Genomic DNA, 14,154 nt, shown 5'->3' with positions numbered 1-14,154 from the left:
ACAATCTGGTGCTCTAGAGAATTAGGGGGACAACCTGAGAGCGACACTTAGGATTTTATGGTAGACAATTATATAGATAGTTATATAGGGTTTGGATCAAATACAAATGAAATTAACGTGCTAAACGTAAGAATCAAGTAGAGTAATTATGTATACAAGTAAAGTAATTATCATAGAGTAATTATGTAATTACTCTACTTGATTCTCATGTTTAGCACGTTAACTTCATTTGTACGTTAACCTTCCCATATATATATATAGGATGAGTATCATTACAGAACTGTAAAATTATTTAAGAACTTAAAGGAATCCTTGAAAACTAACGTTTTTTTTATAAAAAATTTTGTATTAAAATGTCCTTTGAGATTAGACTTATCATTGTTTATATCTATATCTTCAATTACTATTTTGAAAATTAGTTTTTATACATATTTATGTTTTATTTAACACCTATGTAAATTTGTTAGTACATAAATTTTACATATATATAAACTTGTGATTAATATATGTAATCAAAAAATTTTATATAAAATATGATAAAACTACTCTTAAATAATGTTAATATATAAAAAAATTTAAAAAATTGTTTGGTTGTTAAAAGTTCCTAAGAGATTTTAACTTTTTTAGAGTTCTTAAATGATATCAACCATATATATATATATATATATATATATATATATATATATATATATAAAACAAACATATAATAATATTAAAACAACAAGAGCATTTGGAGAGAACTGCATCCCCCCCCACCCCCTTCTCAAATCGCCCCATACTCTAATGCAAAGGCGTTGGTCTGTACGTAGGTCCCAGTTGAGTTTATTATTTTTTTCATTTTTTTATATATAGTACATTAATTAATAACTTATAACTTGTGCATCTTATGTTTTACTACATTAATAATTAATAACTTGTGCATCATATGTTTTACTGACTTTGCATCAATTTTTTTCCAGTCATTTAAGACTGTAATATTGGGTAAAAATGAAAATATGTACTTTTTTTATTTTTTATGCTCTTATTAATTTTTAATAACAATAATTTTGTTTGTATAATTTTGTTTCTATCATACTTATTTACTATAATAACTTACTTAAATTTCTATAAACAGTTTTATGAAGAAAACTCTAAACTAAAATGTCGCTTGAGCATCAAAGTTAGACCAATTGAATGCGTTGGCAAGAACTTTGTTGGAAGAATGTAATTTCTAATTTATGAAATATCTTTTCTTTTCTACAAGATAAAAATGGCAAGTAATAATTCAAAAAGAACTATTTTCCTAGATTTTATCTCACACTAACAAAATCTTTCATGCCTTCCTCTCTGTCCATCCACACAATCTCTTCACAATTGAATCTTCCTTTTCAGATTGCCCGGAAATTTATCATCGACGCCTTATCTTTGGTTCCACTTATTTGAATATCCATGATACGAAAATGCCTGCACAAGGATCTCTAATTTATAGCTTGGTCGCTAGAGGCACCGTCGTCCTTGCCGAGTACACGGAGTTCTCCGGGAATTTTCACACCATTGCCGCTCAATGTCTTCAAAAACTTCCTACAACGACCAATCGGTTCACGTATAATTGCGATGGTCACACGTTTAATTTCCTCCGTGAACAAGGATACAGTGAGTTCCATTGTATTGTGAATATATGTTGGCATGCATGTTGAAAATGAATAATCCTTTATTGATGGTCAAAACCATGCTTGGTTGTTAGAGGATGATGATTATTCTTCGGGTTTACGATTGTTTTGCCATAATCTTGAAACGTTTTGGTAGTTTTTCTTTGGATTCGGATTGCAATATGAGGTTGTAAGCATGCAATGCATTATGTGAGAAAATGTATGTGCTATGTTTTGGTTCTTATTCTTATGAGATCATGTTGGACTATGAAAATATATTGCTAATTATTACAGTACCTGTAATAGGGGATTCTTTTAGCTTATTTGGAGAGAGGGCAAAACGTGGATGCGAGAGGGGGGTGGTTGTTTCGTGTAAAAACACTCTAAAACAGGTTATGTGCCACACGTTAAGGATGCTTTTATAGACATCTAATGTACGGCATGATGTTTTAAACGCATTTACAAGATCATGCTAAGAAAGAAATATGTGTTTTTGTATTAGGGTGATAGCTATCAATACTTGCACATACTATGTTATATAAGGCTTTTTTACTACATTTTGTATGCAGAAAAACGGTTTAAAATACCTTATTATTTTCAGTGTTTAGTTGGATAATGCATTAAAATCCCTAACAAGTAAATCTATAATGCATTCGCATATCGCGTGTTAGTTTAATTAGATTTCCATTGCCTATTGCAGCATACTGTGTTGTTGCTGTTGAATCCGCCGGAAGGGAACTCCCCATTGCCTTCTTGGAGCGAACTAAAAATGATTTTTCTAAAAAGTATGGTGCAGGCAAAGGCAAAACTGCCGGTGCTAAGAGCCTGAGCAAAGAGTTTGGGTACGTATGCACATGCAAATTATAGACTGATACCTAAATATACTTTCATGAATGTTTCTAACATTTTTATTTTATTTGTGATTTTCAGACCCAAAATGAAAGAACAAATGCGATATTGTGTCTCTCATCCTGAAGAAATTAGCAAGATTGCTAAGGTCAAGGCTCAACTTTCTGAAGTCAAGGGAGTGATGATGGAGAACATTGAGAAGGTAAACTCTAAGTGGAAGCACGTAAATTTCAGAAAACTGATATTGATTGTGTAATAATCAATCTAAATGCCTAATTAAACACGTAAATTACTCAAATCAGATATTCACTGACTCTTGTAATCAAATTAGTTAAATAAACTCAAACGAATAAGATTGGGAAAAACCCATTGAGTTTAAAGTCAGGACTCCAGATGATAAACTTAGGGTAATAGTTGGTGATTTGTCACCTGATTTGGACCATTGATATGTATATATCCATTGCTATACACTAATAAAAGTCACACTTTTTTTAATTCCACTTGCCTATGTCTAGTTATTCCAAACACTAACTATTAGATCAACTCCATATCGCTTAGGCATTTTTTTGCGTCGTGCTAGCTTTCTTATAAACTCTATAATCTCATGATGTTTAGCTCGGTTTATGGTCATTTATGTAATCAAATGGGTTGCATCTTCTTGGAATTTTTATTTCTTTGTCCATTGCCTTCGTCTAGTTAGTCCAAGTGATAACTCTTGGATAACCTTCGTATTAATTTGGCATTTCTGTGCATAATACCTTCATATAAACTCCATCCTTTCATAAGTATACATCGGTATGCTCGTTATGAAATCAAATGGAAATTGTGTCTTATTTGAATAATATTTCTTGTGTTTAGGTTCTTGAACGTGGAGAAAAGATTGAACTATTGGTTGATAAAACTGACAACCTTCGCAATCAGGTCTGTCTAAAACAACATTGATATTGACCACTTTTAAGCAAGAAAACATGCCTTTGAGATGGTTTGATTATAAAAAATTGATTGTTAACATTCCAGGCACAAGATTTCAAGAAACAAGGAACAAAGATGAAGAGGAAAATGTGGATTGAGAATATGAAAGTGAAACTTATAGTTTTTTCCATCGTTGTTGTCTTGGCAGTAATAGTTATTCTGTCTATATGCCCTGGCTTCAAAGGTTTTTAAAATCCTCTATTCTCGAGGACCCATTAAGTTTTCATATAGACTGGCTATCCTTTTTGTTCATACTCGTCGACCTTTAGGACCATGGATGGCTAAATTTTTCGGATGGTTGACGATAGGGTTCATCGTGTACCACTATGGATGCCTTTAATGTCGTTAGAAACTTGTCTAGCGTATTCACAGGGATATACTTAAACAATTGTTTATATGCTTAACGATTGTAATTATCCCGCATTCTATGTATATATCTTGTAAGATTCATGATTCTATGTTCACCCTGTATAAAAAGGGCTTATCTTGAGTATTTATTTATTTATATATTATTTTCTTTTACCAATAACGATCTTTCATTATATAGAAATATAGATATTACATCAACATAGCAGGTAGGCGGGCAACAAGCTGCGCCGCCACCCCTTTCTGAATTGCATCTTATGATATCAGGCCCATAAACCTAAAGACCCTAAAATATTCATCGTTATACACATTGTCACAATTAATTTCCTTGTTGACACGGCCAATCTAGAGAACTAAGGGTGGCAAACCCAATCCAAATGGGTTGTTTTGGGTCAAGATGGATAAACTTTAAAAGTAAAATGGGTTAGGATGGATCATAAAAATTCTACAAGTGTGTGAGGATTGGTTGGAAATATACAAGTGAGTTTCATTTATAGGTTAAAATGGGTCAAAAAAAATATCCAAGTTATCCATAATTTGTCTATTTCAAAATACCCAAACTATCATGTGAGAAATAAAACTCATCCGAAACCCAAAACACGATCAAAACGAAACAAAAACCCCGAACTGACTAAAACGAAACAAAAACAAAACTGAACCGAAATAGAAAAACGACCAAAACGAAAAAAAACGAAATGAAACCGAAAAACTGACAAAATCAAAACAAAAAAAAGCGAAATGCAACCGAAAAGCTAACCAAAACTAAACAAAACACCGAATCGACCAAACCGAAACAAAACTGAATCGAAATAGAAAACCGACCAAACGAAACAAAAAAACTGATATGAAACCGAAAAGTTGACCAAAACGAAACAAAAAAAAACGAAATGCAACTGAAAAGCGGACCAAAACAAAACAAAAGCACCGAACCGACCAAAACGAAACAAAAACACTGAATCGACCGAAACAAAAAAAAAACAAAACGAAACTTAACCGAAATAGAAAAACGACCAAAACGAAACAAAAAAAACGAAATGCAACTGAAAAGCGGACCAAAACAAAACAAAAACACCGAACCGACCAAAACGAAACAAAAACACCGAATCGACCGAAACAAAACAAAAAAACCAAAACGAAACTGAACCGGAATAGAAAAACGACCAAAACGAAACAAAAAAAAGCGAAATGCAACTGAAACCTGACCAAAACAAAACAAAAACACTGAACTGACCAAAGCGAAACAAATAAACCGAAACGAAACTGAACCGAAATAGAAAAACGACCGAAACGAAACAAAAAAACCGAACTTGAAACTGAAAAACTGACCAAAAGGAAACATAAAAAAACTAAATGCAATTTAAAAACCGGACCAAAACGAATCAAAAACACTGAACCGACGAACGAAACAAAAAACTGAAAAGAAACTAAACCGAAATAGAAAAACGACCAAAACGATACAAAAAAAAAACGATATGTGTAACACCCCAACTCGGAACGGCTAACGTGTTACTATTACAGATATCAAATCAACGCCACAATCCAAATACAACAAAAATTAATGCAACCTACGTCATATTATTAAACAAAATGAATTAACTTTAAGAAGCTTGAACTTCATTTTTTTTTATCTCTCATCACTAAATTCCCAGAATCCCGGATTACCTGAAAACAAAATAAGAAAAACAAAACAAGAAAACACGGCTGAGCCAAAAATTGCCCAGTAACGGAAAGAACAATAGTATAGGTAAGGACAGACGTAAGAGAATAAATATACGAACTTCAATTCAAACTCGAAACCAACCCTTTATACCTAAACATATACTTAATAAAATTCAGATGTATGATCCGACACTTGGCCAGAACATGGTCAAATGCATGCGGAAATATATCAGGACTATAACAAAAACACCCAGAGCCAGAAACATATAACTTGTAACATATAATGTGTGACGAGTAACATATAACGTGTAACATTTAACTGAACTATAATTTAATGCGAAACATAATCCGATACACGATCGGGACGTAATCTGAATATACTCAAATTTAATCAAATGCATATACACATATCAAAACGGACCAGAAAAATAGCGAAACAAAATATAATTACTAAAATACACGACGATGACGTTAAAATAAATAGGTCGTGTAATACGGAAGCACCCAGAGCCTAAACAGAGGGGTACACAGCTAGCTAGTCCATGCACCAAGGAGACGGTGTGGGTGGCGTGCACACATTGTTCCATCTCAAACAGAAGTCAGGAGTCAGGAGTCAGGAGTCGGAGCTAAGATCGATCTATACGCCTCTAAGTGGCCAAGGTACTACATGAGTACTTTCAGAGACGCCGTGAACTTTGATTACGCACTGTCACGATAAGTGCCATGTCAGGAGTCAGGAGTCAGGAGTCGGAGCTAAGATCGATCTATACGCCTCTAAGTGGCCAAGGTACTACATGAGTACTTTCAGAGACGCCGTGAACTTTGATTACGCACTGTCACGATAAGTGCCATGTCGTTGACGCCCCAACGACAAGTCAGAAATGCTCGGGTAACAAAGTACTGAACTAAAGTCGTATAACTAAAATATATTATATAAAATAACTGAACTCAAAATATAACCTACGCGTAACGAAAATCCGTACTACAAAGTAACGGAATAGAGTCAATACTAAAAGTGAACAAAAACAGAAACCGTACTACGAAGTAACAAGAAATAGAATCCGTACTACGAAGGAACAAAATATAATACTATGAGTAACAAAAACAGAAACCGTACTACAAAGTAACAAAATAAAATTTATACTATGAGTGACAGAAACCAGAATCCGTACCTTGGTTTAGCACGGAAAGCAAAACAACTCAACTCGCCATTTAACAACAAAGAAAACCTACACGGATTAAAATATACGGAGTTCAACCTATATATCTTATTTATCTGTTGAGTGATTTTCCGACGACATAAACAAGAACTCTTGTCCGTAAACATTCATTATAGGTACTTTATTTGAACCTCTCAGTTTTGACTAAGGCTTCATCTAGTCAATTAATTAGAATAATATAATTAATATAAATATTTAGTCGTAGGTAGCTTTTAATCATTCCAATTAAATCGTATATTTGATAACATATTTCAGCTCAAAACAATTTATCGTATAACCTGCAGATTACCTGTAACCATATATATGTATTATATATATATACAACGATCATGGCGTTGACTTATCCTCCTATTAAATGTGATTGCTCCTAATTAATTGGATTAAAACTTCCTCCATATATTGATTTAAATACTTTCCAACGTAAATATAAAGCTTATATGTTATTATACAGTCATGTATATATATACACACTCTATATCAAAACTTTGTTTGGGGGTTTAAGTGTGAAACTGATAATAAATCGAACAAACAAAAACTCTTGAGTGACATAATTATCATGTTTGTTTATGTTCACCAAATCAAATTTACATCTTAGTCGCCGGAAACGAATTGAAATAAACTCAACCCGACTACTCATGCAAACAAACGATTAACAGAGAGCCGACTACTACCTCAATAGCCGCGAGACCGAACGTATCAAAATCGAACACGGATGCGTCGGAGCGAGAAGTCAGGTGGTAAGAAGCAACATCAACGGTGCAAGGCGGCGGATTACCAGACGTGTAGAGCGTGACCTTACTTCTCCTTTGTAAAACAAAGCTTCATATTAGTGAGTATTAGTTGCCGGCCGGAACCAAACAAGGTGGTGTACGTATATAACATAAACACACAAAACAAATTATTAAAACTCACCTCAATGGTTTAGCGAAGCGAATAAGAGGACTGAGACGGCAGCGGCGTAACTCAAGAACGCGTGCGGGCTGATGATAGTCGTCTCCGACAGCAATCAATAGCGGTGGCGGTAGCTTCCGACACGTTGTGGGACGATGGTGGGGTTAAACTCAGTCGCGAACGGAGGCTGGCGGTGCAACGGAGCCGAAGAAGAATAGCGGCAGTTTATTAACGGGGCGGCGATGTCAGAAGGGTGGCGGTACGCGGCGGGCGTGGTGGATGTGACTGGTGTTGCGGTGATGGATTTAAGTGGCGTTTGAAAGGTGACGAAGGGCGGCGATAGCTCCAACTGACGTGGAGGTGGCGGTGATGGTGTGATGCGATGGAAAAATCGTTGGTTGTATATATAAACAAGTGGTAGCGGAATTCGAGATAGCTAGAGATATATGTATTTGGGAGATGCAGGCTTGATATCAAACAAGAATGGCCGGTGCTTAAATAGTTTAGAGATGTATATCAGTTTCTTAAAGCCAAAGGGAAATCATAATAGGAAAAGTAGTAGGTTACTTGAATTCAAAATTTAAAGCCTTCATTTATCTCTTTATTTAGCCGATGACTTCAAATTATGCACATCTTTATTAAATATTACTCTTTAAACAATTAAATCAAAAAAATTAGTTTTTATGTCAATTTTGATGTAAACGTTCCTACTGCTACAACAAATTTCATTTAATACATTTCAAATGCAAAACTAACTCAAAGTATAGTATTATTATTTAAAATTAGAGAATGTAAATAAATGTTTCATCCCTTAGTAATGATCATCAAAAGTAACATATTGCAAGACTATAACTATTATAAAATACATATAAACAGTTAACATTATCTAAATTTAATTGTCTCTAACTCGGATGATAATAATAATTCTAGTTCTATTGTTATATGTTTGGAAAAGACCGGGTATTACAATATGAAACCGAAAAACTGACCAAAATGAAACAAAAAAACGAAATGCAATAAAAAAGCTTACCAAAACGAAACAAAAAAACTGAAAAGTAGCCGACCAAAATAAAATAAATTAATCGAAACGAAACAAAAAAAACGAAATGAAACCGAAAAAACTGACTAAAACAAAACAACACTGAAACCGTAAAAACCGAGAAATCGAAACCGAAATCATTGAAACCGAGCAGATACCGAAACCGACCGAAATGAAAAAAAAAACAAAACCGAACCGAAAAAACCCCCGAAAAACTCGAAATTGAACCGGAACAAAAAGTTTTTTTAATAGCTTTTTTGAATATTTTTTTGAGGGGTTTTTAAAACCCTTTGTATGTCAACATTCACTTGGGTCAAGATGGGTTAGTTTTATCCATCTTGACCCATATTCATCCTAACCCTCTATTTTAAAAATCCATCCTGACCCCATATCCATCCTGACCCATACCCATCCTGACCAATCACCCAAATCCAACCCAACTCACTCCTATTGCCACCTCTATAGAGAACGATATGAGACTCTCTAGTTACCACCATGTCAACCAATGGCACTGCAACGATCAACCCAACACTAAAACTGTAAACTTTAATGTCTACGCAAGTGTGAACATCTGAAACAAAATATGTATATTAGACAACACCAAAGTTACGTCACGTCCAACATTGGTCTAGTAACTGACATAACCTATTAGACTCAAGGATATGACCAAACTTATTAGACTCTAGGATATGATGTTGTCAACCAAAATGCCTATTGTCATACATTTCAGATCTTGTTGCACCTCAACCGTCCATATCCTGCTAATTACTCAAACAATCTACTAACCCACTTATTTTCAGGGCTAATGGTGCTTCAATCCATCTACCAATGATGACCATGTGCCCATTTTTTTAAATCCTGCCACACATATATAGCCTAACCATCCACCACTCCAAACCCACTGCACCCACCTATAATCGTTGAAAACAATAACACAGGAATAAAACAAGAAATAAAGCAGGGAAGAAAATTTTATTATTTCAGAATGAAACTTACACCAAAACAAGAAACAAAGAACAATATATATTGACAAACATATACGGGCGTATATGTTTCAGCGTATAAGTATATACGCTTACACCCCCCCCCCCTTCTCAAGTTGAAGGTTGAGAAAACCCCAAGTTGCATAAAAGCGAGTAAAATGAGGCCCTAGTAAGCTCTTTATTAAAATGTCAGCAAGCTGATCTTTCGTGTTCGTATACACCACTATCACTAGGCTCTCCTATAACTTCCTGCGAACAAAATGACAATCTATTTTAATGTGCTTAGTCCGCTTGTGAAAGACAGAATTCTTGGTATATAGATTGCAGCTTGACTATCACATTTGAGTGTGACAGGAGTAATGTTAGGAACATTGAACTCCGAGAGAAGTCTTTGCAACCATGCAAGTTCAGCAGTCACACATCGAATAGATCAATATATGGCTTCAGCGGAGCTCACAGAAACAGTAGGTTGCTTCTTAGATTTCCAAGAAAACAGAGAACCCTCAAGTGAAAGATAAAAACCGCTAACCAATCGACGAGTATTAGGACAAGCTGGCAAATCCGAATAATAGAATGCTTGCAAAGAATAAGAAAGATTATTGTTGAAGAATAATACTTGAGATAAAGTTCCTTTGACATATGAGAGAGTGTGATGTGCTGCATTCCAATGAGACATCCTCGGATCTTGCATGACTTGACTCAAAAGTTGAACAGCAAAAGAAATATCAGGTCTTGGGTGAGTAACGTAATTAAGCTTACCAACAAGTTTCAAGAATCGTAAAGGGTCATCAAGAACAAGTCCCTCATGAGCTTCATCAAAGGCTTCAAGCATTTCCTTCTTTATATTTGTCTTGCCTATTTGGAGTTTGGTTGTTCAATGCTAGTAGAATAAGTCTTTAAAATATTCGAAATTCAAATATTTTGTATATTTAAACAATTGTGTTTAAATATATATTTTTATAAACGTATCTTTTTTTTAAGTTAACTATTCATATCATATATATAATTTACTATAAAACGATTACAATAAATTGGCAGGCAAACGTATCCTAAGTTTATAAAAACTAACAACTTATCTTTACTAAGTTGTTAATTGGTCTTTCAATGGTTAGTCTTGTAATTAATCCTTTGTTGACATAATCTTGATAATCTATGATTTCGGATATTTGTAGTCTTGCTTAAGTCTTATGTTGCTTAGTTGAGACTAATGATGATTAACCAAGTGTTAAGAGACATGTGTGTGACATAGAGCATCAATGATGAACTAATACTATTTTGTGCCAAATTGACTTAATTATGTCATTATCAAAACATTAAGGCTGATTAACGTTTAAACCATTGTTTTCCCAATATAAGTAGTAGAAGTCATAATAATATTTTATTATTATAACTAGTGATAAAACTAATGTGGTCTCTTGCAACAATTCTTATGACTGATTTTAAGTGTTTGACATATTACCTCAAAACGGTAGAATATTTGTCGGTTATTGAAGACTATATATTAGTCCTTAGTTGCTTCATCAACAAAAATGTCTAGAGACTAAAAATCAGTCTTGGAAAAGGTACATTACATTTGAGACTTACTATCACTATTAGTCTATAAAGAATGAATTTCAGTCTGTAATTCGATCCGTTTTTGAAATGTTAAAAACTAATTTTTAGTCTCTAATATGTTCCTACCATGTTAGATACTGAAGATTGGTTACCATACTTTTACGCCATTTTTCATCATTTGTTTGGGACTGAAATGTAGTTTCCAATAAGTTTCCTACATAAACATAATATTGTCTAAACTTATTTGCAACTGAAATTTAGTCTCAAATGATAGTAGCGACTGATTGTCAGCCCCTCACATCAGTCTCATAAAGATCAACCCCTAATACAATCAATAACTGATAAATTATAGAGGAATTAACAAGTTTTATTCGCAAAGTGTTACATGAAGTTTCTACATCAACATTTAATATGAAGAATTGCTAGATTAATCGATCAAAGTGTTTATTGAAGATTCTACATCCAAGATTGAGGATGGTGAAATTACAAGTTCAACTCATTCAAAAAATCTCTATAAAATATAAATGGTAGTTTTGTAAACTTTGGAAAAAAATATTTACACGAAACTGTTAAAATGTATATTACTTGAAATTCAAATAATATTAGAAATAATAATTCCACTTAGGGAACGTGTTTCATTATACCTACCATAAAGGCTTAACTTTTCCACAAATGGTTAAGTCAAATACAATATTGGAATGTGTAAATATTTTAGATGGATTAACCTAAATATGTTTAACCCATTAAGTGAAATACTCTATTTATGTTGCAAAGTCAGAAGTTGGTGAAAAAACACTAGACTAAATAACTTACATAATAAAGATTTTTATAAAATAGGAAATTTTATAAATCTTGTTGTTATTTGATAAAAACCATCTTATAAAACTAATTAATTATTTGAAATTAACTCTTGGAAGAATAATACTACTGAGGGTAAGTTTTCCATTCAAAACAACCTAGAAATCCCAACTTTGATCAAAATAAATAAGTCAAATGTATGGGAGTAATGTGTAAGAACATGGGTGGGATAAACCATAGAATGTTTATCCCAGTTAGGGGAAACACATGGTTAATGGTGTAAGGTCAAACTCTAATGACGAGGACACTTAATGACATGTGAAGAATATACATTTGGTGACCAAAAAGGAGATAAATATCTCACAAAACGTTCATTTTCACAAGACCAAGACTGATGTGTACTGAGCGTCCACGATTGATTGAATCGACTGTCGGGCCAACAGATTGAAGACAACCTTCTCTCACATGTTGGCCAATAACTACATGTTATTTATTATTCTTGAACGTTGTTGTAGAATCTTGGTCGTGATTTATAAACACACCCGCCCGCTGCAACAAGCGGGTCAAAAGACTTATTCTACCTGTAAGTAAGTGTTGAGGGGACATTAGTAAACACCCATCATTAGACATGGATTTGTGGCCAATAGCTAGTGGGAGCAAAAGGGGAAGATTACGAGGGTCTCACAAATCACAATCACCGTGATTAGATTACGAGTTCACTATAAAAACAGAGTACATATGACATAAATAATGCGGTTTATTTATTCTATTTTGTAAAAAAGGTTAATTTGTATTTATATGACATAAATATGTCAATGTGTTGTATATGATTGGCATAAGTCTTAACAGATCTAATAAACACGGAATAATTCAATGAAGTAACTTATATTTTGTTACGTTACATTTAATTTGCTATAATGGGGTTTTACAAGTTTTTTTTGGTTGTAATGGGTATATATCATAACGGGTATAAATGAGTCTAATTTGTATGTATTATTTTTAAGTTATTAAGTAATATTTGGTCGTAACCTGTAGCATGTTATAATGGATCTCGATTGTTCATATTTATGTGCAATAACTTATAACGGGTTGTGTTTTGGTCAAAAATTAGCAAACTAACTTTTGATCAAATTAGTGCATGAGGCGGGGTGCTTAATGGTAAAATGATTGAACACAATGATGTGATTACGAGAGAAAAAACCCTTGATTATGATAATCTTGTCTTGGTAAAAAATTAACAATGTAATCTTTGGTCGAATTGCTTCGGTCAAAGATTAACAACGTAATCTTTTGTCGAATTGGTACGTGATTATTATAATATCCGGCACAAAAAACCCCCGGACGGTGAAAACTATCACCGTCACTCTTATTAATAATAAAATGGTGGTTACAAATGATGGAGCTGATAAGTGATCGTAAGCTAAGTGTTACAGTGTATGCTAGTAACTAGGTAAGTGAAGGGGTGTGTTCTAGTGATATTATCAGCCCGTTTATATAAGATAAAGTTACAACTGTTATCCTGAATTATCCAGAAACCTTAGACTATTTCTTCCATAATCTGTTGCTTGCCCATGTTCCATTTGACGAAGTTCAAGCACTAGCCGTTGTAAGTCCACGTTCATATTAGCATACTTAACACGTGATCTTATATGCAAAACAAATAAAAATAATATATGTCACACCCCGACCAAAGGCGGAACAAGCCGGGGTGCAACCAATTGCCCAAAACACAAGACACTATTAAAGTGACAATATTTAATCAACTCATTTATTTCACAAATCAATAAACAACACATCTTGGTCATACAAACAAATTGAACACAAGTAAACAAATATATATTGTTCGTTTTACTAATATCCTAATAGTCTTGGTAACGTTTTTCGTCAAGTCCTCAAGTCGATAAAAGTCAAACCTGTAACAATGCATAAAACAATATTTTGTCAACACGTATGTTGGTGAGCAATTTCATAGTTTGAATATATATAATATGAGCGAAATCCACAAACGTATATGAGACTATAAATAAAAGCATCAATCGTGGTATATAAAAACATATGTAATGAGGATCCTTTCTACTCGGTAACAACCGACATACTCGGATAATGAGGCCCAATTCTACTAGCACAAGGCTAAGTAGTTAGGAGAGCGTATGATCATACTTAATGAGGCTCAACAACAACATAAAAATAAACAC

General features: G+C 33.6%; 1 protein-coding gene across 1 annotated transcript; it reads left to right on the top strand.

Annotated features, from left to right (window-relative positions):
- The first annotated feature begins 1,102 nt into the window (after positions 1 to 1,102).
- LOC143571367 (putative vesicle-associated membrane protein 726) lies at positions 1,103 to 3,641 on the top strand. Its single transcript, XM_077056811.1, has 5 exons — positions 1,103 to 1,632; positions 2,329 to 2,470; positions 2,559 to 2,679; positions 3,336 to 3,398; positions 3,495 to 3,641. Exons 1-5 carry the CDS (start codon positions 1,440 to 1,442, stop codon positions 3,639 to 3,641), a joined length of 666 nt encoding a protein of 221 aa, XP_076912926.1. The 5' UTR covers positions 1,103 to 1,439.
- The last annotated feature ends 10,513 nt before the right edge of the window (positions 3,642 to 14,154 follow it).

The sequence above is a fragment of the Bidens hawaiensis genome, unplaced genomic scaffold, assembly GCF_021521415.1.
Source record: "Bidens hawaiensis isolate Kalapana, Puna unplaced genomic scaffold, B.hawaiensis_p1.1 tig00001336_1, whole genome shotgun sequence".
Classification (NCBI taxonomy): Eukaryota; Viridiplantae; Streptophyta; class Magnoliopsida; order Asterales; family Asteraceae; genus Bidens; species Bidens hawaiensis.
Note: the sequence above shows the minus strand (reverse complement) of the source record. Positions and strands in the feature narration are given on the sequence as shown.

What these genes read in the sequence shown, in the direction of transcription:
- LOC143571367 (XM_077056811.1), top strand. Translation starts at nt 1,440, where the DNA reads ATGCCTGCACAAGGATCTCTAATTTATAGCTTGGTCGCTAGAGGCACC. An exon ending in CCTCCGTGAACAAGGATACA is followed by an intron (nt 1,633 to 2,328) that starts GTGAGTTCCATT and finishes TGCCTATTGCAG; the next exon opens with CATACTGTGTTGTTGCTGTT. An exon ending in TGATGGAGAACATTGAGAAG is followed by an intron (nt 2,680 to 3,335) that starts GTAAACTCTAAG and finishes TCTTGTGTTTAG; the next exon opens with GTTCTTGAACGTGGAGAAAA.